The sequence below is a fragment of the Larimichthys crocea genome, chromosome XX (genome assembly GCF_000972845.2).
Source record: "Larimichthys crocea isolate SSNF chromosome XX, L_crocea_2.0, whole genome shotgun sequence".
Lineage (NCBI taxonomy): Eukaryota > Metazoa > Chordata > Actinopteri > Sciaenidae > Larimichthys > Larimichthys crocea.
The window spans coordinates 12,890,308-12,917,114 of NC_040030.1; the positions used below are offsets into that span (position 1 = coordinate 12,890,308).

Sequence of the window (26,807 nt, forward strand, 5' to 3'; positions counted from 1 at the left end):
TTTCCAAATGAACTTCTTTGGATTCAATCATCTGTACGCCCTGTTTTATAAAATAAGGAGACATATTCTCACTTTACTTTAAAGCCTAAAGTAGTGCTACTCCAAAAAATCTACATATCCACTATTAAGGATGAATATCATAAAAGCTACGCTATCACTCTTCATTTAGTCTGTCAAAGACTCAACCATTAAAACATGCAGTTTGTTTTAATTTTATGCCGTCAATTAAAAAAAAAAAAAAACATTCTCAGCTTGGAATCAAACTTTTCAAAAATGATTATTGATCCTCTGAAGTTTTTCTTCCCCCAGACAACTTCTCATCTTCTGCATCTTAACCCAAGGTGGCTGGCTGGCTGAGAAGTGCAGCCTGTATGAATGCAGAATAATAATGTGGGGAATACACATGAACATCAGCTTCTGAGGCTGTGACACTATTTTCAGACATACTGAATTCTTCATGGTTGCTTTTCTTTCTGAAATTCAACAGAATGGAAAAAGTGCAAATAAACATATGATTTAATTCGTGTCTCTTAATTAGCATCTCGTGCCCTTCCTTCCTAATGAACTGCACCCTAAGCTCTAATAACGCTAAAGGAAAAACCACCATATCAATATATGCATGGTCTTTGCACATGTACAAACAAATGACATTATCGCTAACTCTGATACATTACAGAAATACAAATTCAGTCCATATAAAAACAAACAGCAGTGTAAACCATTGCACCGTCACTCATATTCCCGGGCCTATAATATGCCACTGCATGCACTGACACACAGTAAATCTCTACATCCGAACAAAGCACATCGTTACCCCCAAACCTGTCCCTCTCAAGACAAATGTGCGTCAAGCACCTAAAGCTTATGAAACATGCAAAACATGTAATATTAATATCTAACATTTCTCACCTTCATTTTGATTGTATTTCATGATTTTTATGAATTTAATTCAATCCTCCCTGCTGCAGGGAATATACCTCTTCATCATTTCTTATATCATGGCTTCTTGGTTGATGATGTGGGTCAGCCTAATTAAAGTGCGAGTACACACACGTACAAGTCATCAAATCTAGTGTAGTGAAATTCCCAAATTCACCGTCTCCCAGTCTACAGTTTATCTTGTATAAAATATTTATTTAGAAGGAACGGCTTGCCAGTTTGTAAAAGTTAAATGAGAAGATTGATACCACTCTCATATCTGTAGGAAGCTACAGACTGGATGTAGGAAACAGCTAGTCTGTGAAGTTAAATGTGAATTTAGAAGTTTTAGAGACTTTTTAAAACTTTGGACAGATCTAAACAAGCCATTTCCCTTCTTGTCGTATCTAACTCCCAGCAAAAAAGCAAATAAATGTGTTTACCTAAATGTCAAAGGATGGATGTTTCATGAACTGGCACTGATTATTAAAAACAGATGCCGCTTCACAAAATATCTAGCCAACTTAACTGCAACTAAACACAAGCTGATGACCAACAGATTGATTTTTTGGAAATTGATTGTAGTTGAGCAATTTTTATATCAAACTTTGTTCATAAGCCATATCAAGCCATCCCTGCTGTTGATCCTTACAGGCTCACGAGTCCTCACTGATTCCTGCCTTGCTACTGTGAGGTGGCTAACTTCATGTCCTAGTCTCTTTCTTTCTGCGCCCACATTGGTCAGTCATGCACTTTCTCAAAAAAAATGGAAACTGACTGTAAAACCCACCCCCCATCCTCCCCTAACTCTGTGTGACAAAAGATTTCAGGCGTTCGGGGCTCTTACCAGCCAAAATCTCTTCGCTGCAAACGGTCTGTAATCTGAAAAGCAATCTGGAAGCAGTTCTTCGGTAAGTGAATCCTTCAATGCCACACTGTGGCAAAACAGAAAACGCAGCTGACCTGTCAGCTCGGTCACAAGACGAAGGTCTTTTTTTTTTTTTAAACAAAGAGTTGACTGTACAGTAAAGGAGAAGAGGGGAAGACTAAAAGAGAAGGAGGAGGATGAGCCAAGAATTGTACAGAACTGCGAGAGAGGTAAGAAGGACAGAAAGAGTCTTTTCTTCACTTTGGAAGAGCATTCGCCTATTTTCAGCTTTTACATCTCTGTAGAAGTTCAGGGGCATCCTATGGGACTGTCTATCAACAGGCCAAATTCATGACAAATTATCATGTGATCATGTTTTTCTGACTTTTGAGGCTTTTAAAAAATAAAATAGTGCTGACTTTAGTTCCCCTGAGCAGCCAAATCTGGTGGCTGACCAATTCTGAACTCCTATAGAGATGTGAAACACTGCCAAGTATATCCTTGGTCTAAGGAAGAAAAGAAATGTGCAAACAGCACTGAGGAAACTGAAAGGGGATTCTCAGTCCAGGATTAATCAATCGTGTTCAAAGAGCCTAGACGCCCTGCAGGTTCTCGAACCATGCCATCTCTGTCGGGGCTCCTCAGGGCTGGCGGTTGCCGTACATCAGCGGTATAATGAAGACCGAGATGTCATCCCCTGAGCCCAGGCGCTCATTGGTGATCCTCCAGCCTCGGTCCCTCAACACGCCACGAGCTCGCATCACCAGGTCTTGTGCTGCCATTGTATACCTGGACAAGAGAAAACAATAATACTTAATTTAATTCACACATGTAAGACCCTTCCACTGTTATTTTTAGACCCTTTGAAACATGAGGCCACCTCTTTATTGGGATGAATTGAATATTTTGTCATCAAACTATGCCACTATATTGTTTTGTCTCAAGGTGTCATCCTACTTTACGAGATGAAAAGATATTGGACCTACTCTGCACTGGTGAGACAACATTTCTATTTGATTACATTATTTGCAGATATTGGTTCATGGCCGAGGTTGTAATTTAAGCGCTTTAATATTCAGATGTAATAATGCAGACATCGACACTGGAAAACAGGAAGCACCAGGGTTCAGGTGTAGTCAAAGAGAAAAAGGTGGCTGACCTGTGCAGGTCGTCAGGATCACAGTTGCCTAGGAATGTGGTGACAGCTTCAGCTACCTCCTGGTTGGAGAGGACGTCCCACAGCCCGTCGGTTCCCATTACTAGAACATCATCAGCCCCGTGCTCATACTGCGTCAGGTTATATACCTTAACCTGCACGCCAAAAACACAAAATATGAAAGTACATTTTTTATCATTTAATTAACCGCTTTGTTGTGAATTCAGGCATCGGTATCAGAAAAACAAGACTAAGAGTCTGCAGCCATGCTGACGTTTAGCAGGTGTAATGTATGCTTGTTCGCTGTCTTGGTTTAGCATACAAGGATGCTAAATTGGAAATATAAAAAACAATGTCAAAACATTTAACAACCAAAAAAGGAGCTAAGGCGGGCTGAATGAAGCCTGGGTGCTCAAACAAACCATCACCAAAGCTTCTTTTTTTTGTACCAGGCTGTAAACATGTTTATTTCTGCTGTGAAGTTAGACATTTTATCATGGGGACTTATGGACATTTTGTCCTGTAGCCAGCCTCAAGTGGACGTTCAAGGAACTATATTTTTTTGGCTTCACTTCACAGCCACAGAGGTGGCCAGTAGCTAAAAAATACTGGTATACAATGTACAGTGGTCCCTCGTTTATCACGGGGGATACGTTCTAAAAATAAACCGGAATAAACAAAATCCGCAAAGTAAGTTTTACAATTATTATACATGTTTTAAGGCCGTAAAACCCCTAACCACACACTTTTATACACCTTTTTATGTGCATTTTGTACAGTACTTCCTTAGTTAATCAGGACGCAGAACACATGTGCGGTTCTCCCTTAGCCAATTTAGGACGCAGAACACAATGCGCATTCATACTGTACAGTACGCTGTAAAAACAAGCATGCAAAATTACACTGAAAAAATCCGCGAAACAGAGAGTCCGCGAAAAGTGAACTGGGACAACTGTATATCTGACTGAAAGTGACACGTTTTATAGATAGATTATACTCAAAAAAAAAAAAAGCGACACTAGATACATTTTAGTGAATGAAGATGGCAATAATAACTAGACTAGACTGGAAGCAAGCTCCAGTAAGTTATACCGAGGTTAAAAGATTTCTTTCAGCTGCTGGCAAGATCAAGCACACTCAGAGTTGAAAAGTTTCTCAGCTATATTGAAATCTATAGTGACACGGCACAGTGCATGACATTTTCACGACTTAATGTATTCAGTGCAGTTTTCATTCACTGAGAGCATCTCCAGGAACCACTCGAGACGCTTTGGTGTGTAGAGTTGTGTTTGTGAGCGAAAAGAAAGAGACAGAGAGAGACACAGAGTGCTAAGAGGAGTTAAGTCTTCTACGTGAACCTGGTATGAACCTGGGTAATGATGAATTAAAGATCAAGCAGAGAGCTGTGGGAGGAAAAAAAATGCAAAACTCTATAAGACTAACTAACTACATCAGGAGATGAAAGCACTTTGAAACCATTGCCAGACAGTCAGACAGGTGAGTTCAAGTTCTCTTGCAGCAAGAGGACCTCACTCAAACGGAGATGCAGCAAAATGCTACCTCCAGTGACTGTAGTGCAGATATGACTGGGGCAGAAGCAGGATGACAGACTTATCCTTTCATATAGGACATCATTCAAGGTAAGATTCGTGGCTAGAATGAATAGAGGAGTGGAGAATGAATGGAGAAAAGACATCTGCAACATCTAATTAGGATCATTAACAAGCTTGTTCATTGAGACTGTAACCGTACCGGCTACAGGAAACAACCCCAGTCTGAGGGTCAGCGGGTTTAAGGAGAGAGACGCAGACATGTCAGCTCATAATTCCTCCTGTTTGGAAAGCCAAGCATGACAAAATGAAACACAGACTAACCGCAGACGTAAGCCGATACCTACTGCATTTCTTCATGTGCTCTTGGACAAGTTCATTAAGTTCTGCTAAAGTTAAAGAGACTGGAATCATTATTTTGTACCGATGCCAAAATCTACTAATCTCTGGTGGGATAACAGGACATTAAAAAGCAAGTCTAATAAAACAAGGAGTCAGTTTCGTTTAAAGAAAAAAAGCCTTGATTCAGTGATAGCAAAGTGAATCCTAAATGACCACGAGGATGTACAAGGATTGGCACCTCTCCACAACAAACTTTATACTATGATAATCCCTGAGAGTGTTTGTCATCAAAAAAATATTTAAAATGCTGGTCTTACACTGCAGGGATTGAGAGAAATAAACTTGTGCTTTTGGCTGCATGTCACAGGCAGACAGCGTGTTGTTAGTGGTATTGAAGAGTAAGGAGCCCGGCAGCATTTAACTGGACCCAAGTGACATTTGCAAGTACATTTACATGCTGTTTAATGTGCTGCAGCAGCTGAGCAGCTAATCAGCCATCTAGTCTGCAAACTGACATTACTCTGTGAATGTCTGGCCGCTCATTCAGCAATCCAAGGTGTAGGACAAGACGTGTGTTCATGTCGGTGATTTTAATAAGAAGGAGACTTCAGCGGAAATGCTAATGTTGGTTGTTGCTGTTCAGAGTCTGTGGTTCGCTGTGACAGTTTCTTCTGCATATGAAGAAACACTGACGTTACTACCAAGATTTTATTGACTGTGATCCGTCTATTAAAGGCAATTCTGAGATTTCTTTCAAAATACTATAAATATGTTTCATCAGTTTTCAGTCCAGGATTTTGTGGGCGGTCCTTAAAGGGTGGCTCGATGACACGCTGAGGCCACCCTGAGCATACCCCTGCGCCCTTAGCGAAGAGATAGAGATTAATTCATTTTGCTCAGAGTGTTTCGAAGTTAGTCTTGTCATTTTTTGAACTTATCCGACACATTTCAGTCGCTTCAAAATGGCTGCTTGACTGCTCCCGTGAGTGGGTGTGGCCTCAGCACATTCAGTGGACACGCCCCCACAGTCCTGGAGCTGAGAGTACTGCTTCATTTTTACCCGATTTTGACACCTAATTTCATAAACTTGTCAATATTTTTAATCATTCAAATCTGGCTAGGTGGGTAATAGTATGTTCTTTGGTCTGACAAACTCAGAACACATATTTATTCTTACTTTACACAGACTTTAAGCTTACCTTTGTGTATCAGAAAGCTATGTGCAGTTCTCTTACCTCAGGGCAACAGGAAAGGAATGGTTTGATGTAGATATTGGAGTCATGAACCTTAAGGTCATGATCACCGAGTCCACGGGTCACACCGATGGTGGCCAACACCCGCGCCTGTAAAACAAACTGGTTTAGTTTGGGTTTCTCACATGTTTTTAAATTTTAATAAAACATCTTTGGTGTTTGTCAGTTAACTAACGCTGAACATACAGTATGGATGTAAAAAAAAATGGTCCCATATTGACTGACAGTAATCATGATGGCAATGTTTCACCCTGTTGCCTCCCAATCAGAATTTACTACACGTGTAGTAAGTGCACTGAAACTCAGCGTTGTTTTTCTATTCCTTTAATTAATTATTTCTGAATATTCTTCCACTCTTATCCCCGTGCGGGAACTCTTCATTTTGTCTGCTCTTTGAATCTGACAGTTATTCATCAGACAACAATGGCGCAGCGTTGTCGTCTGCTGCCGTTTTCCCTCTCTGATGGGGACTCTCAGTACGTCTCTCTTTGCATCAAACTGAATTGATTGAAAATATGAACACGACACGACTCAGAATTCGAAGCGGTTTGTGCAATTTATTTGGTTGGAGTATTTTTCAGCTTTCGCTCTCTTCTTCTCATCTCTCCCCTGCTGTCCCAGTGGGGATTAACTTCACTTCTCAGAGAGACGACTGTCATCTCCCGAGTGGTGTGTGTCTGTCTGAATGTCCGTGTGTGTTAGATGTAGCTACTGGAGTGAAACAGATGGACCGTCTGCTCTCTCTTCTAGTGAGGGTGTACATTGACACACACACACACTCGCACACACATGCACAGTGTGTTACTTGTACATCAGAGACTCACCCACTCTCTGGGTGGCTGGCAGGCATGTAGTGTATGTGTATGTGTGTGTGTGTGTGTATACTGACAATGTTAGAGCGTGTGATTTTCTCTGCAGTTCTGAATTCTAGAGTAGACATACAGGGTTTGAAGCTGACACACACACTGTTACCTTTTTCCCTTCCCCATATATTAGGGGAAACTTGAGATCTTCATCCTCAATGGTCTTGTATGCCCTGTTTTGAGGAAAGAAAAGCAGACCAAGACAGTGAATGAATTGTCTTTTTCCCTGTCAGACACGTACATTCAAACACAAATGATATATATATATATATATATATATATATATATATATACACTTAAATGCTTTCGCTTTGTCACATTGGCCCAGGTTGCATGAGGATGTAACATAACCAACAGTTTCTGCCAGCAGTCCTTGAGAAAAACAGCAACTACTAATCAATTGATAACCTGGAAGGGAAATCTATATATATATCATTTAATGTAAATACAAACAACATGATCATTTCCTGATCTTTAAATACTAATTAAAGCTGCACTAGTCAATATTTTTATATAAGCAATAGATCAAATGACTGTGAAATTGGAATGACAACTATTATTGCCTAACTATGTAGTTACACTCAGCTTTATGGAGTGCAGAGCGTCTTTAAGCTCATTGTTTTGGTTTTGAGGCCCGCAACATTACTGTTTTGGTTCACACTGCACTCATCCAACCCATTTACACATGCATCAAGCTATTTTCAGCAACAAAAAAAAAAAGCTTCTAATAAACAAACTATACTATCTGCCCCGAACCAAATTGCAGCCAGACAAAGTTAAGTGACTAGCTGGTGAACACAGTGGAGCGTTACGAAGCAAATGAGCCACATTAAGTGGTGGAGACCAAGACCAGAGCTAAAAGGATTCCTCAGGTGACCTGAAACAGAGCTGCAAGTCAATGCTGATGTTTCTCTGTGTATGCTAGATGTGTAAATAAGTAAATGTTAACATGTTAGCCGTGATAATATGTCAGTGTTGTCTTCACAGTGTGTTATACTGGCCCCAAAATGGCTGCTCTAAGTTCATGTATAAATATAAATTTGAAAAACAATGGTCAAAAATGGTGCAGCAGGGGCTGCAACATTCAAAAGTAACATTTTCAAAAATACGCTTCTCATAATACAACTTCATAGCATCTCTTTATTTGAACCAGCCACAACTCCACACCTCAGTTTGTAATGCAGGTTTTCTGTTAAAAAATGTGTGTCCGAGCTCAAGCTGAGATTACCCTCCCATGATGTTACAGATTAAGGTTTAAGGTCTTTTTTTTCTGAACATATTTTTTCAGAACCCTTTTCAATAAACATACCGGTGTGAAACAAAAACCACAGCCATCATTCTTGTAGGGTTTGATTCTGTGTGCGAGAGTGTCTCTCTAGAGTCCAATAACAAGAGTTTTTCCTGCTGAAAAATGTAGCAAGCGAAAGCAAGCAAGCAAACACAAGCAACAACAAAAAAATGAATTCTGAAGTGCACAAATGGAAGCAGAAGAACTGAAAACACACTTAGAAATTAAGCTTTGATGTCAGAATGAAAGACTCCACGGCTGACGTGGATGTACTTAAACTAGATAGATTAGTCTTTGCGTCACCAGTCAGTGGAGAATATAAACTTCAAACGGCTTCATATCTGACCAGGGTTTGCCCCGTCTGTCTGCCTGTCTGTCTCAAACTGAGATGTGTACTTCTCTCGACCCAAACACAGCACTCTCTTTCTGCCTTTGTGCCTTTATGCTTCAGCGTTAGAGATACAACTTCTTCATCCACCTGTCCGTCCTGAATCCCTGCTCGTCAAATTTAACACCTCTGATAGTGAGAAGCAACACGCGTTCTGCACCGATGTATCTTCCCACTGTTTTTATCTGGGATGTTAAGAGTTGCCAAATGAGAACGCTCATTTTCGCTGTTGTCTTAGTTTGCATAAGTCAAGTTTTATTGCTTTTCTCTGTTTTGTACTGAAACATCTTTGGGTTTTGTTGTTGGTTGGTCAAAAAATGTTTTTCAATTTGAAGATATCACCTAGGGCTGAAAGATGAGCGTTTTGGCCCATATTAATACTACCTTTCTAAAGGGCACCTCAGAAGTAGCTGCTTGCAGTAAACAAACAGCAAAAAAAAACAACAAAAAAAGCCAAAAGCAGAGTCATTATACTCTCCTGGTTTTCTCAAATTATTCAAAAATAATCTCATCTGTCCTGATTTATAACCCAGTTGAGGGAATTTAAGGTTTAAACTTGACACACACACAGTTCTATATATCATGTCAACATAGCCTAAATAAAGAGATAAAGCACATCACCACTTTAGTGAATAATGTTCACAACCAAAATCTGACATTGAATGCCCATTCAAATCCATAATATTGTTTACTTCCTTGATCATAGAGTTTCTAATTTGATTATTTTGTGCCTGTGCTGTGCCCCTGGTGCATTAATCAGTACCAAGCCTCCCTCTCCATGTCATTCCTGTACAGTATGCACTCATTCTGCACACGAGCAGTTCCCAGCCTAGAATGCATAAAATATATTTCTGCTACACAAGTTTTCACTCTTCTTTTGTCTTGTGAATTACTGGATTTTTTTTTGCCTCTCCATGCCTCTAAAAACTCGTAGATTCACATGTGATGAGGAGGAGTCGCAAGTAGACCTTAAAAAAGACACAGCACACAGCACCTAAACACTGATTTGAACAAAGACATGACTCCAGCAATGTATCCTGCATTGACCATACTGACAGTTCAAGACTGTTTCATTTATTAAAATTCCCTTTACAGACGCTTTAGTTTAATGATGAACAAGAACATTAATTAAACATTTGATAATTCTGGCTTCTTTTGTTCAATGAAAAATGTTCTGTAGAAAAACACAATAAAAGCTGCTATTATCAATAAGATATATATTAACAAAGGATTAAACAACTATGTGGAATGTAAAAGGAGTTGGGCTTTCCCTCAGCTCCCCCATTTCTGCGTCTTTCAGCTCATTGTTTTGGTTTTACAGGCCACAAAGGCGCCAGATGGTTTGTGGCAAAGAACCAACTGGGAAGTCATACTTGGAAACAGTTTGGAAAAAGGCAGGCACTTTCAAAAAATGTATTTGGCAGGTGACTGGATGAACCATCTGTTTATCACCGTCTGTCACCGATGAACTTCAACCAATCGGATCAATGAACCATAAGAAGTCCGTCGGGAGAAACCGCAAAAGCATCTTTTCCATCGAGAAAAGCCTTCACTGTTGTTCTTTGTCCTTCTTTCAGTGAAGAAATACTCTCCAGTTCTGATATCAACTTCATTAGCAGTCGCCGTTGTTCAATTCAACTCAATTTCAATTTATAAGCAGTAGCACCAAATCATAACAGAAATTATCTCATGACACTTTCCATATGGGGCAGGTCTAGACCGTACTCCTTACAATCGTATTTATAGAGACTCAACAATTCCCACCATGGACAAGCACTTGGCGAAACATTGTTGCCTCTTGCTGTATCACACGTTAAACTGTCCCTGGAGCTGCCAGCATTTCCTCATAGGACGCTGATTGACGCAATTGCATAGCTTAAAGCCTGCCAAGAGGGATTCTTACCCAGCACTGAACTGCAAACAGATAACATTAGCAGCCAGTTGGTGAACATAGAGTATGCATGAAGCAGCAGGAGTACACAAATGCAACTCAAAATGAATGTCCAGTATCTGCTCCATAAGTCAATAAAAAAAACAGTTACTAACAAGTTGACCAATCCCACTAGCTTTAAAAAGGGGATAACATGACACTACCTTGATTCTATTACTCCAGTGCAGCCAAAACTAATGCAGCTTTAAATGTCTCAAAGTAAGGTATCAAAAAGAGAGCACTGCTCTCTGACTCCAAACTACTTTCGTGCTTGGCTGTGAAGAGAAACAACAGTAGTCCACGCAGAGGCACATCCTGGCTGGCACATTTCTGCTCCTGAGGGGTGATCTTATGGTGAAATATACATCACACGCCACAATACACACAGCACTGTATGTGCCCGTGTGTGTCAGCGAGCGAGAGTGAGTGTGTCAGTAAAAGCACATCTCATTACTGGCTTTCCACTGCAGCCACAGTCAAACAGCATGGTGCCTTGCTAACCCACATAGCACTGCACATACAGGACCATCTCTGCTGTATCATTATGTCATATCAGGTTAGGCTTCTCCCTCATTAGCTCTCTGCTGCTCTCTTCAGCTCTCACTGTAAAGAAGAGTGCAGGCAGCAGTAGAGGAGGGGAAAGGAGTGAGAGAAGCAGAGATTCAGAGTAATGAAATCTTTTTCAGATTACGCTTTTATTTGAGGTGGATGAAGCTGAGAGTTTGCAATCCCAGAATATTAGAAAGCTTCATTTATCGGGTATTACTCATGGTACAAGAGGTCATTCATCTTAGGCACTCATTTTAAAAAGGGATGCCTGCTCTTTGAAAATAGTGCATAAAAGAGAAAATGAAAAATACAGAGACTTACCATCCATTCATGGTGAAATCTCTGTAGAGCATCCTCTTGCCCACCTCCTTCCTCTGAACTCTTCTGGGAAATTCCAGGTGTGTGAACTCATTTCCTAACAGGTGAGGCTGCATATAACCCTGGAGGATGGACAGTGATGGTCTTCGAGTCAGTCACTGCTAAATGTGTGGCAGATTCATAGATCAGACATCTTTCATCACTTTTTTTTTTTTGTCTATTTCAACTTGTCCATTGCAATTTTGAGGCTGCTAATATATGACATTGGAGAGAAAATTCTGGTAATATATTGGCCTTGAATCAGTTTTTAGAACCATGACACAAACTATTTAATTTACAGATTGAGCCAAGCACTCAAACTGTCTTCTCACATTGGTCAAGGCTGTTGTGACTGATGTGTAGAAGAGCTGTGAAGGCTTTAATTGGCTGAGGAATCGAGTTAAGGTCAATATAATCAATGATAGCAGATACCTGCCCAACTTCACATTCAGACAGGCAGAGTCTGAGATGTCAATGTTTGCGGTGGACTGTTGTTAATGATTTAATAAAAAAAGGAAATGTAAGAATAAAATTGGTAAGTGCTTGCTCTATAGGCCTATGTGAATTCTTTTGTTCCAGACTGGTAGCACCTTGCAGGATTTTAAGAAACCTAATATTAATAAGGCAACAAGTATATGTCCTATTCCTTCCTTTGCTTTATGTAAAACATAAATAAACATGCATTAACTCTTTCCACCCTTTGCTCCAGTTTTGATAACAGTTGACCAAGTCTCGGTCAACTTTTCATTTCCAGAGCTTAGATATGCTACATGTTAAGTCTTCTAACAAAAACAACTAAATACTGAAGATGTCATTTATATAGTTGACCAAGGTTGAGCAAACAGGGACTTAGGAAGGGGTCTATACTGGGCAGATACTTCACAGTTGAAAATGGAGACACTGATAATCACCACACACATAGTTCTGCCTTACTGTGCTGCAATTTATTATTATTTACTGGCAGACATATTCTGATATCAGATGAAAAATAGGGTCGATAATGAAGGGGATGCATCGGTTTCCACTAATCCATGATACTGCAGGCAATATGAAAGAAAGTATTTGGTAGTGAGCTATCCATGGCTTCCAACTAAAGACTAACTAAACTGTTTATACAAACATCTTTGCGCCATGTAGTCATGAAATCAAGCACCGTGGTGCAGAAATATGAGTCACTGCTTACTGCCACCGACTATAAAAAGGTCAATCACAGCCAGCTATTCTCAGCTGACATACTTGTTGAGCTGTCGCACGGCTCCATAGGACATTGGTGGACTTCAAATGTCTTGCTGATTGTGTTGCTTGTTGTGTGAAAGCACCGTGAGAAACTGGCGCAGACAACGACCACTGTTTCTTCGGTCAACGGAATAAACTGAGTTCAGGTACTTGGAGCCAGGGCTGGGATATTTACTAACCCTATATGATATATTTACATAGAGTTTTCTTACCAGAAACTGGAGTCGCTGTCGTTCCGATTCTGGTGTGAACTCTGTCGACATGGGAATGATCTCATTGTTTCTGATAATGATAGCCCTGCGGACATACACAAAAAGTTGGAAAAGTACATGCAACCTTACATTCAAAAGAACAAGCAGCTCTACACATTGCTTGAAGCTCCAACTGCCTTTGCTTCAGCATGTTCATGCTGTCACATTCAAGAAATGTGATGAGGCGAGCATACACACCTGCTGTCCCCTGCATTCCCAACGTATAGTTTTCCTAGCAAGTAAACCACAGTGAGGGCTGTACATCCTCCTGTGACGTTATAGACTTGCTTCTCTTTCTCAATCTGTGCGTCCTGGAAAATGGAGAGACAGTTTTGTCCGTTTTTAATAAAACATTACTTACAATAAAAGCATAAAAAAAACATCCACCCACACGTGACAGTAAAAATTAAGAAATGTCAAACCACCACTCTGCAAGATGCCCACTCAGGCAGAAGTCTTGGCCTTCTTCTATTCAATAACATTCATAAATATGACTATAAGGCCATGAGGGAGAGATGGAGAGGAAAATGATGAGGCAGAGAAAGCGAGCAAGAAGCAAATCCGATCAACTTTTTAGAAAGACTGTGTGGGTTGTAGACTATTGATCGGCTTAATGTGAATCTATTGATAACCGTGTGTCGTGGGTCAGTGTACAAGAACTCGTCTTGCATGAATAATGTAGCCAGTGAGAATTGATCTAGCATGTCAAGGTTCAAAAAGCTTCATACATACACATAATGCTAATAATGTATTTATTCCTTTTTTCTCTCTTCTCAGGAATGAAACAAAGGATCAAGACATTAATGCATGTATACATATTTATGCTGATGTTACTGTGTTATATGTTGTTATGCATTTGTTCTTGCCCTGGCATTTGAACATCTGTATTCTGCATTTGACACTGTTCAGTTGCGCCTGTTTCAGCTCCAGACAAAACCAAGGCTGTGTTCTTTGTTCATGTTGCCAGCTTCCCTATCTCATGTCTGCAAAACGTAACCTATTGAGTTTGTGACCACATACAAATATTTTGGCATTGCGACTGATGAAAGCTTTTCTTTTAAATTTCATACTGACCATCTTATCAAATTTACTGCTGGAAAACTGCTTCTCGCTGCCACTCTTTCTTGCCTCTCTTGGACTATGGGGATGTTTTGTTCATGAACGCCTCACCTCACTCTCTTTATCTGTCAGAGGCTGTCTATCATGGAGGTCTGAGATTGTCAACCTCTCACACACCACTGTACTTTTTTTTTTTTCTTTAGCGAACTTTTGCACTGGTATAACTTCATTTATAAATCTGTCCTTGGACTGCTGCCCACTTATTTATCCACTTGCATGTCACGTAAACAGTGCTGCCACAGCCTACACTCTCAGTGCTTCATCACTCTCTCCATCCCCTCAGTCCGAACAGAGTCTGGTAAAAATGTAGGAAGTGAAGCTGTTCAGTATGATTCCCCAAGATGATTTTAAACTACTTTTATGAAATCTGTGTATGTGGGGGGGTTTGCTTTTTTACATAGTATTTAACATATGACATCATATTTGATTTGTGTTTAATTTTCTGTCTCTGGTTTGAATGCCTGTTCTGTCTTTGTGTTGTTTTGCTACTGTTGTCTTGACCTGGTCTTTCTTGAAAATGAGATAAACAGTCGTATCTCATGTAAAAGTGCTATTTTTCCACTGAGTAAAGGGTGGTGGAGGGTTGATCTGAGAGGAGCTTTCATAGTAATCTGAGTACCACAGGCTCCAGCTTGAGATATGTGGGCTGCTTTCCATTGCCATCTAGTGGCGATATCCCATAGACTTTGGCTTCTAGAGACTCTTCTTCTCAAAATAATTTAAATGAAGCACACAATGGAACGGAAATTACATTAAAACACACAACTGAACAGTATAAAAGAATATAATTTGGATAAGATATGGACCGCAGATCTCTGCATGGATTAAAACATTTGGTAACATGAAAAAACTGCCCTGTAGTTGTTTCTTCAATAATGAACAATTTTAGCTTCATTTAAAAACAAATGATTTGAGACACACTTTAGTCAGACGCTTCACTGGTTAAGTGAAGCGTTTAGCCAGGAGCCATGATTTCATAATTTAGCTCGCTGAAAGCAAATGTCTAAATTAACCATAAATAGAGAGGCAAACATAAGAAGGACTTCAGATTAATTGATATGATCTTTTGTTCTTCTGTATTTCCATATCTGCTTATTATTCAGGGAAATGTTTACATATACATACAGTACATATCGCTACTGCAAATATGTACAGTGTGACGTGCTGTTATTTTCTTTCATATAAGAAAAAAAATGAAAATATGGTGAGATGATGATGAATTCAGATTAGATAAATCTGATGATTCATAAATCTCATGAAATTCTTGTGGGATTGTGGAAGGCTTCATTTTAAGATTTTATATTTATATGAAAAATACTCAACTCATCTATGAGTATGACATGATGATGAAGTAACTAGTGATAAGTGATAATCACTTAATGAACTATCTAATGATTATTAGCTACAGATTACAGATTTCTGTTTCTGCATTTATTTCGTGAGTCAACTGTGCAAAACCGAATCGTAACTTCTTCCTTCTTTCTTTCCAAACTTCAACTTATGCTTATTGTCTTGGTTAATTGTTTGGTCTGTAAGATGTTAGAAAGACACTTCCAAGAGCCCAAAGCGACATATTCAAATGCCTTGTTTTGTCTCCTCAACAGTTACCTAATGTATTCAATTAATTATCATAACCTTCAGGTTATTTCACTTTAAAAATAGACTTAAATTGATAATCAAAGTTGATGCAGATTAACCCGCTGTCTGTAATTTGATGGTTGGTTAATTCATACTCAACCAACTAATAACATTAATGATTGTGCTGTTAAAGTGTCCAAGTAAAACATTTCAGTGAGCCAAAAATACACAATATGGGGACCCTGAAAATTGTTCATGTAATAGGAATGCAGCCATCGCTATTAATTAATCACACCTCTGCTTTCCCTGCTATAAGACGTCAAAAATGTCACCGCAGCCTGAATAACTTGAGATAGATATTTGGAATTGAGGAGAAAATAGCATAGGTGACACAGCTGCTGATAATGGGGTGACGACAGGGTCAGACAACTGATCCCTGCAAGAAGATAATGAACACTTTTCTGCAGCCTCACAGCACATTTCTCTGTATACGAGTCTCAGCCAGAATCCTAAAATGTTAAGTAATGATGCATGGCAGATTGAATCCAGTGAGTGTGAAAGTGTCATCGGGATGAGTGGACGAAAACTTATCACGACCTTGCACCTGTCTCTCACCATCTCTTTGAAGGCGTTCTCTATGGCTCCTATCACCAGGCTCTCGTGCTGGATCTTCTTCTCGGTAAAGAAGCGTGGCGGAGGCGGAGTGCTGCACGGGGAACCCGGTGCACCTGTGGCCCCGCGAAGTGAAGCGGCCCGGGTCAGGGCTCGGTGAGGGCCTTGGGTGTTTCCCTGGAGGTAGGGGTTGTTGTCGGGGTCCTCCCCCAGGACAGTCGGGGGCAGGGAGGCTAGGTTGCGTAGGATCTCGATGACGGCCTGGAGCTGGCAGGCGATGTGGTGCTGCAGTAGGCGGGAAGCAACAACTGCTGCACCTGAACCAGCATGGCCATCGAATAAGGCCCAGTAGTGAAAAACCAGTCCTTCAGCATCCTGCAGACACATATACAATTGTATATTAATTACATACAACACCAGCTCAATTAAACATAATTGCATCTCATATGCAATCAGAACCATTATTTATTATATAAAGCCAAATTACCCAACAGGGTTTCAGTAAAACTTTTAATACTAATACACATGATGAATGTTTTACTTATGAAGTGTGCCACAGAAATCACGACAGGCTCTTTAAGAACATTTTGTGGCTGCCCAGAAACATCTGTCTAAACCTACACCACACTCAGATGTATCATAAGTCTGTGATTAACTAAGTAGCATGTATTTATGAAACAATGGAGCCAAATGCATTGGCACATTTACAGTGGAAAATCTGCAATACACGCAACTACTAAAAATTGGAAAATTCCACTGAGTTAGAAGGAAGTCAACTAAAAAATGTCCTTATCAGTAACGTACTGCAGTATGTTCCAATGAAAGTAGGGCGTTAGTGGAAACACATGGCTGAGTCAAAGATTAGTTATTAGATAAAGGTCACTCACTTATTAAATCAAATTATCTTTGTGCTTTTTTTTTTTGTAGTAATTAGAAATCATATTATGACCTAATTCATAACTTTCTTTTAACTGATAGTAAAGCAACACAACTCCTCCAGCTCCTCATAACATACCAATGTTGAAGTAATGTAATTACATTAGAAGTAGAAAAACGCCGCTAAATGAGCAATGCTACACGATAAATTCATAGTACGTGTGAGTCATCTCTGGGAAGACAGGCCCAGTGGAAAACCTCATGGCTCTGACTAATAATGCGTAGGAGGCTACAGAGGTCAAATCTCCTCTCATCCTTATTTTTCTCTGTTGGCAAGAACAGCACAAAACTGTCTTTCAACACATTAGTCAGGTCTGTGCCATCACACACTCTGCTCAGTTACCTGACCATGAATACACATTCTCCAATACTGCTGTCATTTCAGCTCAGGTTTGTTATCAGCTATTGGTTGAAGCAAATCGGAGTTTGTTTTGGGTGGATACATTAGCACTGTGCCAGAAATTCACAATTACAGTCTGCCTCTGGTCACACAGAGGGCAAAACCATGGAAACAAATCGCTTAGGATACAAACTTGTCTGTGTTTCGAAATGAACTGGCAAGATCTGATGTTATTTTACTGCTTCCTGAGAAAAGTTCTCACAGTTTTTATGACTGGGAGGTAGCCCTGAAAAAAAAAATCTACATGAGAAAAGAAAGATTGCATTTATGAAAACTAAATTAAAGTTCAAACAATTCATTTGAATATTTTTAAGATTGAAATGACAAACTTAAATAGTCATATATTTATATTCTAAAACTCCCAAATGAAACCTGTTTTCTTTGAGATATTCTGAAACTAATGGTCCACAATTGTCTCTCATTTACATTGTCAGCCATGGCTGAATGGACTATCTTTAGTTTAGTGTATCTCATTTAGTTTATCTAGCATTGAGCTAGTGAAAAGGTCAGGGGACCAGTATGAGTCAATGTCTGTAAATCATAAATGTCAATAAAATTTCAATTAGATATTTAGACAAAGTGGTTGAATCACAAACACATAAGCAAGCTACATGACTAAAACAAAGTAAAAGACAGATAACACAAGTGGAAAAAGTCAGTACAGTCTCAAATGTTCCAGTGTCCAGGTTTGCAGATCAAGTAATGATGTCCGTTGTCTATCTGTGACATTGTCTTGGGTGATAAACATTCTTGATTGCTTTCTGATATTTTATTGACAAAACGCCAATTTTATCAATAAAAAAATAATCTGAAGATATATAAGACATTTTTTAACATTGTACGGTCTTCTAAAAACCTCATCAAAAGAGAAGCTGTGTGAGACTTTAAAGTCCATGCAAAGGCAGTTCTCAATTTTCTTTCAAAATACATTAAATATGTTGGAAAATAGTTGCTGAAAACATGTGAAAAGACTTTGAACGATATATTATTAAATGTAGAGTTAGAGGTTAAAACTGTTGTTCACCAGTTTTCAGTCCAGGATTTTGTGGGCGGTCCTAAAGGGTGGCTCGATGACACGCTGAGGCCACCCTGAGCATACCCCTGGACCCTTATCAGAGAGATAGAGATTAATTCATGTCACTCAGTGTTTCAAAGTTAGTCATGTCATTTTCTGAACTCATCTGACACGTTTCAGTCGCTTCAAAATGGCTACTTGACAGCTCCCACGAGTGGGCGTGGCTTCAGTGCATTCAGCGGACACGCCCCCACAGTCCTGGAGCCGAGAATACTGCTTCATTTTTACCTGATTTTGACATTTAATAAACTTGTCGTTATTTTTAAATCATTCAAATTTGGCTAGGTGGGTAATAGTACGTTCTTTGGTCTGACAAAGTCAGAACACATATTTATTCTTACTTTACATGGACTTTAACTTTTAGTCCCAGCAGACAGAGAGAAGGGAACAACCTTGGAAGAAAGACAGATACAACTATAAATGGACAACTGTGCAGCTGGGTCGATTTTTAGGCTAAAGAAGTGCTATGGAAATATGTTTGAATATTGCAATAAAACTCTGAAAGAGCAGCTTTTCTTGAATCCACTTTATTACAGAAATATCCACAGGGATGTCCACATCATTTTTGTTGTCAAGGAGACATCTACATGCCAGAACTGAACACACGTCTGAATTACGTCAGACTGCACGCACACAGCTCCACATGTGCAGTACTTGACGTGAACATGGAGTCTGTTTACTGCTGAGATGCTCCACTAGTTAGGTCACTGCTCCCTGTGTATGCCTGTGAGCAAAACTGTTTACAGCATCATGTATACACACTGTAGACCCTTTGTGCATATACAAACACATTCAATTAAGCGTGTATTTGTGTATGTGTGTTTTCTTACCTCTCCCAGCTTGTAGGGCTCCATATGGAGCCCCAGGCCCTCTCCGTTGGGTAGGGAGTTGCGTCTCTTGGCTGTCGGGGTCTTGCTGGGCGTGGATGGAGGGCAGTAGCTCATTGGCCTCCTTCTTGCTACTACCACCTCGCAGCAGGCCTGGTCTTCATTCAGCGCACTTTTACCAGCATTAATCACTCTGCAACAAAAACATGATGTGTATAGGTTGATTTCTGACAATCAGAAGTCCTGTTCACACACATTTTCACACACTTTTGGCATCCTTCTCTCTTTCTTTGTTGCAAGCAACCGATTTTACAGTTTCGCAGCTGTGGACATGAACAAGCGGTTTATTGAAAGTGCCAACCTCAGATGCTTTTTTATGGATGAAACAGTACTGCAGACTTTAATGGTTATTATGGCTCACTGCAGGATCACAACAATTAGTCTGAGCCACAGCCTGAGGTTTTTATCTATTCACCCAGTGAAGCAGTGGGCTTTGTATGTTTCATTTTCCTGATGAACATCAAAGAGGAGAGCTCATTTGTGGTTCTGCTCTGCTGTGAGTGTCCGGATGAATCAGGACAGTCGCTTCTGGTTGAATTAGAAGTCTTTGTTTTGTGTGACCGTACATACATGCTCAAGGCTGTGTGTGTGTGTGTGTGTTATTCATCTTTTTGTGCCTTATTTAACTAAGCAGACCACAGAGAGATGGTACTAAGAAGAAGTAACAATTAAGGACAGCCACACTGTGATGCATAGAAGTGATGTCTCCATTTCCCTTTTCAGATTTCAGTATTTTGTGTTGTTGTCAGCAAGAGAAGCTTGTCAGACTTCAGTTTATATTTTTGAGTGAAAAAATATATGCCAATCCACAGTCAATCCACCACATCGACGCCAAATTAAATATCTCAACAACTAACTGGTTGATTTCTACAAAATGTTGAAGAGATATTCATGGTTCTTAGACAATAAATCATACTGACTTTGATTAACCCCTGACTTTTTCCTCTAGCATGTAAGTAGGTAAACTTTATTTATAAAGCGACAATCAAAACCAATTACAAGGTGCTGTACAATGCAAGTTCTTAAGATAAGTTTTAGCAGATTCTTGAACTTATCGACTGACTCTCATTTTAAGTCTAGATTCCAGGACCTCCAGATGGCCTTGGTCAGTAGACCTCAAAAGTTCTACGGTGGAAGGTCAGGGGACATAATCATTCAGAAAAATAAAGTGTACTTTATAAAAAAGATAACACATGCTTGATTGTGGCAATGTTTCTTAGGTGGAAGAAACTCAATTTGATTACTTTCTTTATGTGCCACTCAAGGTTCAAGTCCTTGGTCTTTTGAGGCTAACATTTGCATTTGAGGACAAATACACTGCTGTATTTTTTTCAGAAATACTCTCGGGGCCTATGACGAGGACTTCTGTTTGTCAGGCCTCCTTCTCGACCGGACATCCTGGTCACACTGACAAAGTCACACCGTGAGTTTGAAATTTGTGGTCTTACGTAAAAGCATATTAGCATGCTGACGTTAACATTTAGCTCAAAGCACCGCTAGCATGGCTGCAGACTATTAAATTGAACCATGTCATTCCCATAATTTGCAAAACCCTTGTAGTGTAATATTTTATAGGCTTTGTTATAGGTTTGTGCTAGTATGTGAATTAAATCCTTTTTAATCCCATAATCTCATAATATTAAACATAAAATATCATGTTTATGTAGCATTTTCTTTTGGGATTATTATCTAAGCAGTAGATTATTAGTTTATAGTGAAAATGTCAATAATACACTCATAGCCAAGAACCTCGAGGGTATGAATCCACAAGGGTGAACACAATCACTGCCCTAAGCATTAACTAGTGTGAATCCACAAGTGTGAAAGCACGTAATCATGGAAATACTAATTGTTTTGTGGAACCCTTTTTAAGGGCTGTGGAAGATGGTCAGAGTTGAAATAAAGTTGAACAGGGTAGGGGCGGGGGTGAGCACATGCTCTGTCAGCAGATGTGATATATGCCATGTTATCAGGTTTAGAAAACCCAGCCCAAATAATCTGATTGGATACTAGAGAATCATGCGATTTTGATACTATTATTTTATTGAAGGGGAATAGAAATGGGTGGTACCAATGCGATTATACCATAATAAGAGATGATGAAACAATGCTTTCCTTCATGAACAAAAACCGGTTGTATTTTCCTGTGAAGAAAATAAAACCTCTGCTGCACTCGACGATCCAAAGCCTTCCTTGAAGAGAATATTTGATTTATGAACAAAATGTTGCAGGAGTCAGGACTTAGTCTCTAACTTAGTCCAGGCTTCTGACACACAACACCCTCCAAATCCCTCCCAAAATACCAAGAACACAACCTTGATGTCCACAATGATAGCCATATCCCAGGCTGTGAAAGTCATTGCAATATTTACTAAGTAACTTTTGTTTACACCGCATATCTAAACATAATCCAGTTTCTACTTTCAACACCCTCATCATCACCGTCATCTTTTCCTGCCTTTCCCAAATGCCACTAAACCTGCTGAATAATAGCTCATGATAATACCTGGGTTACCAATAAAGAGGGAAAAAAATTGAGATTTTGGAGACAGCTCCAGTGAGACTGACAAGTCTGTCAGCCATCTCTGGAGGGTGTTGTCAATGCGTTCGCCAATTGAGACACTGTCCTATTTATAGATGCAGACGGCAGACGTTTTCTGCTTGGCAGCATCATCGTCTGGTTCTCTACCTCAGATGCTCATTAACCCTCGAAAGAGAAACATAGACACTGACAGTTTATGTGTGTACTGATAGCGTAGAGTATATAAATATATGCACATAAGTACATCAGCATATATGCAATGTAAATTAGATTTTTGCTGCTTCAACTTTCCAGTCACATTGTTTTAACGTTGTGCTCCTTAGCTAAGAATATGGCTATATGTGTGCAAATTAAGCATTTGTGAATCTGAGAAGGACAAAGAGAGAGAAATTCTATAGAGCTTTAAAGCTTCGCTCAAAGCTGAGCTGTCCATAGCACCTGTGCGGATACTCACGGGAAAAATAGGGAGATGGAGGGAAGGTGCTGAAAAAAATGCATGAGTTGTCTGACACATGAGTAATCCAGGCAAAGAAATCTAAGATTCTTGGCCTCATGTTATGTCTTTTTTAAACTACTTTTACTTACTAGTAAAATACTCCAGACAAAATGGAGTTATGAGCCTCTGCTGGGCTGAACGGGACTTGACTTGACCACATTTGATGACATAATTTCTCTGAGGTAATCGAGGGATTTCCTGAGCACTATTTCAGTCATAATGTGTCATTCACTATGGATGCATTGCTTAAAAGCCATCATGTCCAGAGGGCTGGTCCTCAGCTCTGCTTTCAAACCTCATATGTTTCTACTGTGCCCATAATTACGATAGAAAATGCCCTCTTCGTATGTCTTACTCTTCATTCATAAAGATGCACAGTATTTCTATTTTACTGATATGTTTACATTTCCAAATGTGATGCAGATGTGATACTCAATGTAACTGTAACACTGTTTCCGGTTCCACTGTGCCCTACCTCCTAATGAAAATATAAAAAAGAAAAAAAGAAAATGCCCTCTGAGTTATTACGGTCATAAAACACTCTGCCCGCATCGACTGCTTTTGAGCCCGCTGATACACAGACGTCCAGGAAGCCTTTGTCTGCTTCATGTAATATGCTGTCAGCAAGCACAGTAATGCGATGACTTGTGTATGTGTGTGCTGTGTGATCCACGCCCTGCTGACTGTACATTGCCGTGTGTGTAAAAGCACATGTTTATACATAGGAAAGCTATTAACAAAAAAAAAACAATCCTCATGAATACAATGCATTTAATAGGTTAAATCAATAGCGGATCGTTCTGCGTTACTCTGTTTCATGGTAGGTGCAGCTGCTGCTATTGTGCATGTGAGTGTGTGGTTGAAAATACTCCAATTTATCCTCATTTACCATTTGCAGGAAGAATGATAGTCACTTCATTTCACTGCCAATCAAATTTTTGTTCCATTCGAAACAATTAGCTTTCCTCCCATTAGGAACAAAACCTAATTTCCCCCTCCATTGTCAGACATCTAATGCCCTCTTTGTTTCTATACCCTCGGCAACAGATTCTGGGCCAGGCATTGGCCCCAAGGATGAGATAATTATTTGGTGAAGCACAATGGATCATAGCTTTCCCTCTGTTTAACTCAGAACATCAAAAGGAACAATAACAGTGAAAGAGCTCTTTTTTTTTATTTTATTAAGTCCAAATTTAGCACTTTTTCTTGAGGGTTGTGGTCAGGATCGCACTACCACCTGAATATATGAGATAAGAAAACACAATGGCAAAATGGAGTTTGAATGGAATGTTGGAACTGAATCAGTTTCTGGGATATCTTCTTAGTCCCAATGGGACTGTGAAGCACATCACAGGAAAAATGGCCCATATTTGCAATGACAACAGTGAAAAATTGACCACTCACACTTCTTAGCAATTTTTCAAACAATAGTACCTCAATCTTGATTTCAGACAAAGGTAGACAAATGCACCTGTTCATTTCTAGCCTGCATCTAGAGCTGCTACGATTAGTCGTAGTAGTTCATCAATACGTTATCAACTATTAGATTAATCACAAAATGTGCTGATAATTATTTTGAATCATTTAGTAATTTTTTTTTAGGAAGAAATGTCTAAATTCTCTGATTTTAGCTTCTCAAATGTGAATATTTTCTGGTTTCTTCAAACATCTACGACAGTAAACTGATCATCTTTGGGTTGTGGACAAAACCGTGGGCTTTGGGAAACAGTGATAAACAATTTTCAGCATTTTCTGGACCAAACAACTAATGGAATCATCAAGAATTTCGACAGATAATGAGCTGTCGCCAGCTAGCCAGTTCAGATGCAGTATTTACTGGCATGAGGTAGACTGATTGCAACCCCCTCACCTCACCCTCTCCTTTCTGGCGTGAAGAAGAAACCACCTAGTTCCAGTGTTTTACACAACAGCTCTTGCATAGAAAGCTCAAACAGACTGTTGCTCTTATCATATGATATATATGATAAGAGCATACATGCATGAATCAGGGAGGGGTTTGCAAAATGATTCTGAATTGTGTTGGATAGGAATAAAAGGATGATTGTTGGAAAAAATGGCTGCTGTAATGACAACACAGTAGGCTTTAATTACAGATAAATGCTGACACGAGCTGAACTCATTAACAACACCGGTCCCAAAGAGACATTTCATTCTGCTGCTCGCTCTGAGTATCAGTGTGTAGTGTGTGTGTGTGTGTGTGTGTGTTAAAGACAGAGAAAGAAAGGAAGGTGTTACCACAGATCTAACCCAAATCGTGCAAACTTTACGAGACAAAAGCCTTACAGGATTCAGAAAGGGCATAACTTTTTGTCCTGCACGAATACTTCACAGCAAAACTATTTAAAAATATGTCATGAAATGGGGAGACACAAATATATGAACTGATATTTACATAATGAGGTCATGAAGAGGGTAGAATGACAGATATCTAGGACCAATTCTAAGAAAAAGGTCACGGTATCATATTTGTCTCTCTTTATCTACTAAGTTATCCAGGAACTACACTGTGGATTAATTAGCAGTTCTTGGTAGTTACTGAAGAGATTGTGTGCCTTATTGTGAAATATTAACCACACACATTGGTATCAGGGTGGAGACGGGGTGACTTTTGTGTCACATTAACCAAGGGTGGAAAGAGATACAGTAGGAAAACAAGTGATCCGGTGATACGCTCTGTAGCTAAAAGACTTTTGAGCTGCCCTTTTCCTGCAGACGTTTTTCCCAGTAAAAAAAAAAAAACAGATCTAATCATGTCATGTAATCTATGTCAGGGAGAGGCTGTGGTGTAAGTTTCACATGCCGAGGTACTGTGTTCAGAAGAATACAGCATGCTGCATCTGTGCTATGGGATTATGTAGAATAGTGACGAAATAATGACATAAGGACACAACCCTCGTGCAAAGTTATTGTTGTCATTTCTCTTCGTTTCCACAAGACCTGACCTCAGTATCTTGGGACTCTCTAAGCTCATAGATCAGATTTGTTTTTGAGTAATGTCTGCTCAAAAAATGTGACATCATTATTCTGCTCTGCTGTAACACCCGGATGCTGACAGAGGCACCACAAACAAACTCTAAAGTCAGTCAGTAGACTGAAGGAGAATGCATGGTTGCATCTTTTTGTGCTGATTTCCTGCAGGACATATCAAGGAGCTGACACACAGATGCTGCTGTTAGAAGGTGCACCATCCACCATGCAATTCACGTTAGAGCCAAGGCTTGGAGGGTGTGATGCAGAAGGATGCTGCCGTGGAAACAAAGCCATGTTGGAGATGGAGATGTAGGTCACAACAGGTGCAGCCAGACCTCGACCACAGTGTCTACACCTGCCTGTTTTAGTGATGATCACCTGGACGCACTTGCAAAGACCCAATGCACAGATGCTTTACACAGTGAGAGCCGCTTTGAGAACAGGTTTACTTACTCAGCGTATCCGGTGGCCCACGGTAATCTCCTGGTTTCCTTCAGGATGAGGATGGGCCGGGCTATGTGATCAGCAGAGCACTCGATCTCATCCGGGGACAGTCCAAGAAACTGAGGTCTCATATATGGGAATTTCAATGGAAGCTCGGAGCCAGTGTTGCCCCCACCACCGGAGCTGCCCCCGGCCATGATACCACCCATAAACCCAGCCACGGCGGACTTGACCCGGGTGAGCATGTTGGTGGTACGTCGCGGCGGGACGTCCGTCGGCCGATGCGCGGCTCCGCGGCTCCCTTTCCCTGGATTCCCCCCCAGCTCGGCTGCGCTGATCGACGACAAGCTCGATGGAGAACAAGAGATGGAGGGAGCAGGAGGAGGAGGAGGATGGAGAGGAGGAGACCCTCAGATGGTTAAATCTTCATTCATCTGTAGCGGAGACAAAAGCGACAGCCTGGAGACGAGCATCATGAAAACAGCAATGATGCTTTAAGTAAAGCCCTGCACACCCCCATGGAGAGTCATTGATAACAGCTTGGCTGTCGTGAACGCGGAAATACACAAGATTAACGTGTCATGTGATGCAACCATGGACGCACACTACAAAAAATGTCAATGTGTATGCTCTCCAGGCTTGTGTGTGCTCATAAAAAATAACATGAACGCAATAAAGTCATATTAAAAAAATCCCAGTGGAGTGACATACTGTCCTTGGAATAAAAATCTAATTATCAGGGATCAACTGCAACAGGAGGAGCCATGAATCATGAATC

The 26,807-nt window shown here is 40.1% G+C and overlaps 1 protein-coding gene across 1 annotated transcript; it reads right to left on the reverse strand.

Moving 5' to 3' along the window:
* Positions 1 to 1,909: 1,909 nt before the first annotated feature.
* On the reverse strand, positions 1,910 to 26,701 carry LOC104933464 (protein phosphatase 1H). Its single transcript, XM_010748920.3, has 10 exons — positions 26,039 to 26,701; positions 19,500 to 19,689; positions 16,262 to 16,633; positions 13,148 to 13,260; positions 12,911 to 12,995; positions 11,427 to 11,545; positions 7,060 to 7,123; positions 6,070 to 6,177; positions 2,946 to 3,097; positions 1,910 to 2,575 (listed from the first exon to the last, which is right to left on the reverse strand). Exons 1-10 carry the CDS (start codon positions 26,272 to 26,274, stop codon positions 2,428 to 2,430), a joined length of 1,587 nt encoding a protein of 528 aa, XP_010747222.1. The 5' UTR covers positions 26,275 to 26,701; the 3' UTR covers positions 1,910 to 2,427.
* Between the last annotated feature and the right edge of the window lie 106 nt (positions 26,702 to 26,807).

Coding starts and splice junctions, on each gene's coding strand:
- LOC104933464 (XM_010748920.3), bottom strand. CDS start 26,274: ATGCTCACCCGGGTCAAGTCCGCCGTGGCTGGGTTTATGGGTGGTATC. Junction 13,261..16,261: donor AGAACGCCTTCAAAGAGATG/GTGAGAGACAGG, acceptor TCCATTTTCCAG/GACGCACAGATTGAGAAAGA. Junction 6,178..7,059: donor TATATGGGGAAGGGAAAAAG/GTAACAGTGTGT, acceptor TTTGTTTTACAG/GCGCGGGTGTTGGCCACCAT.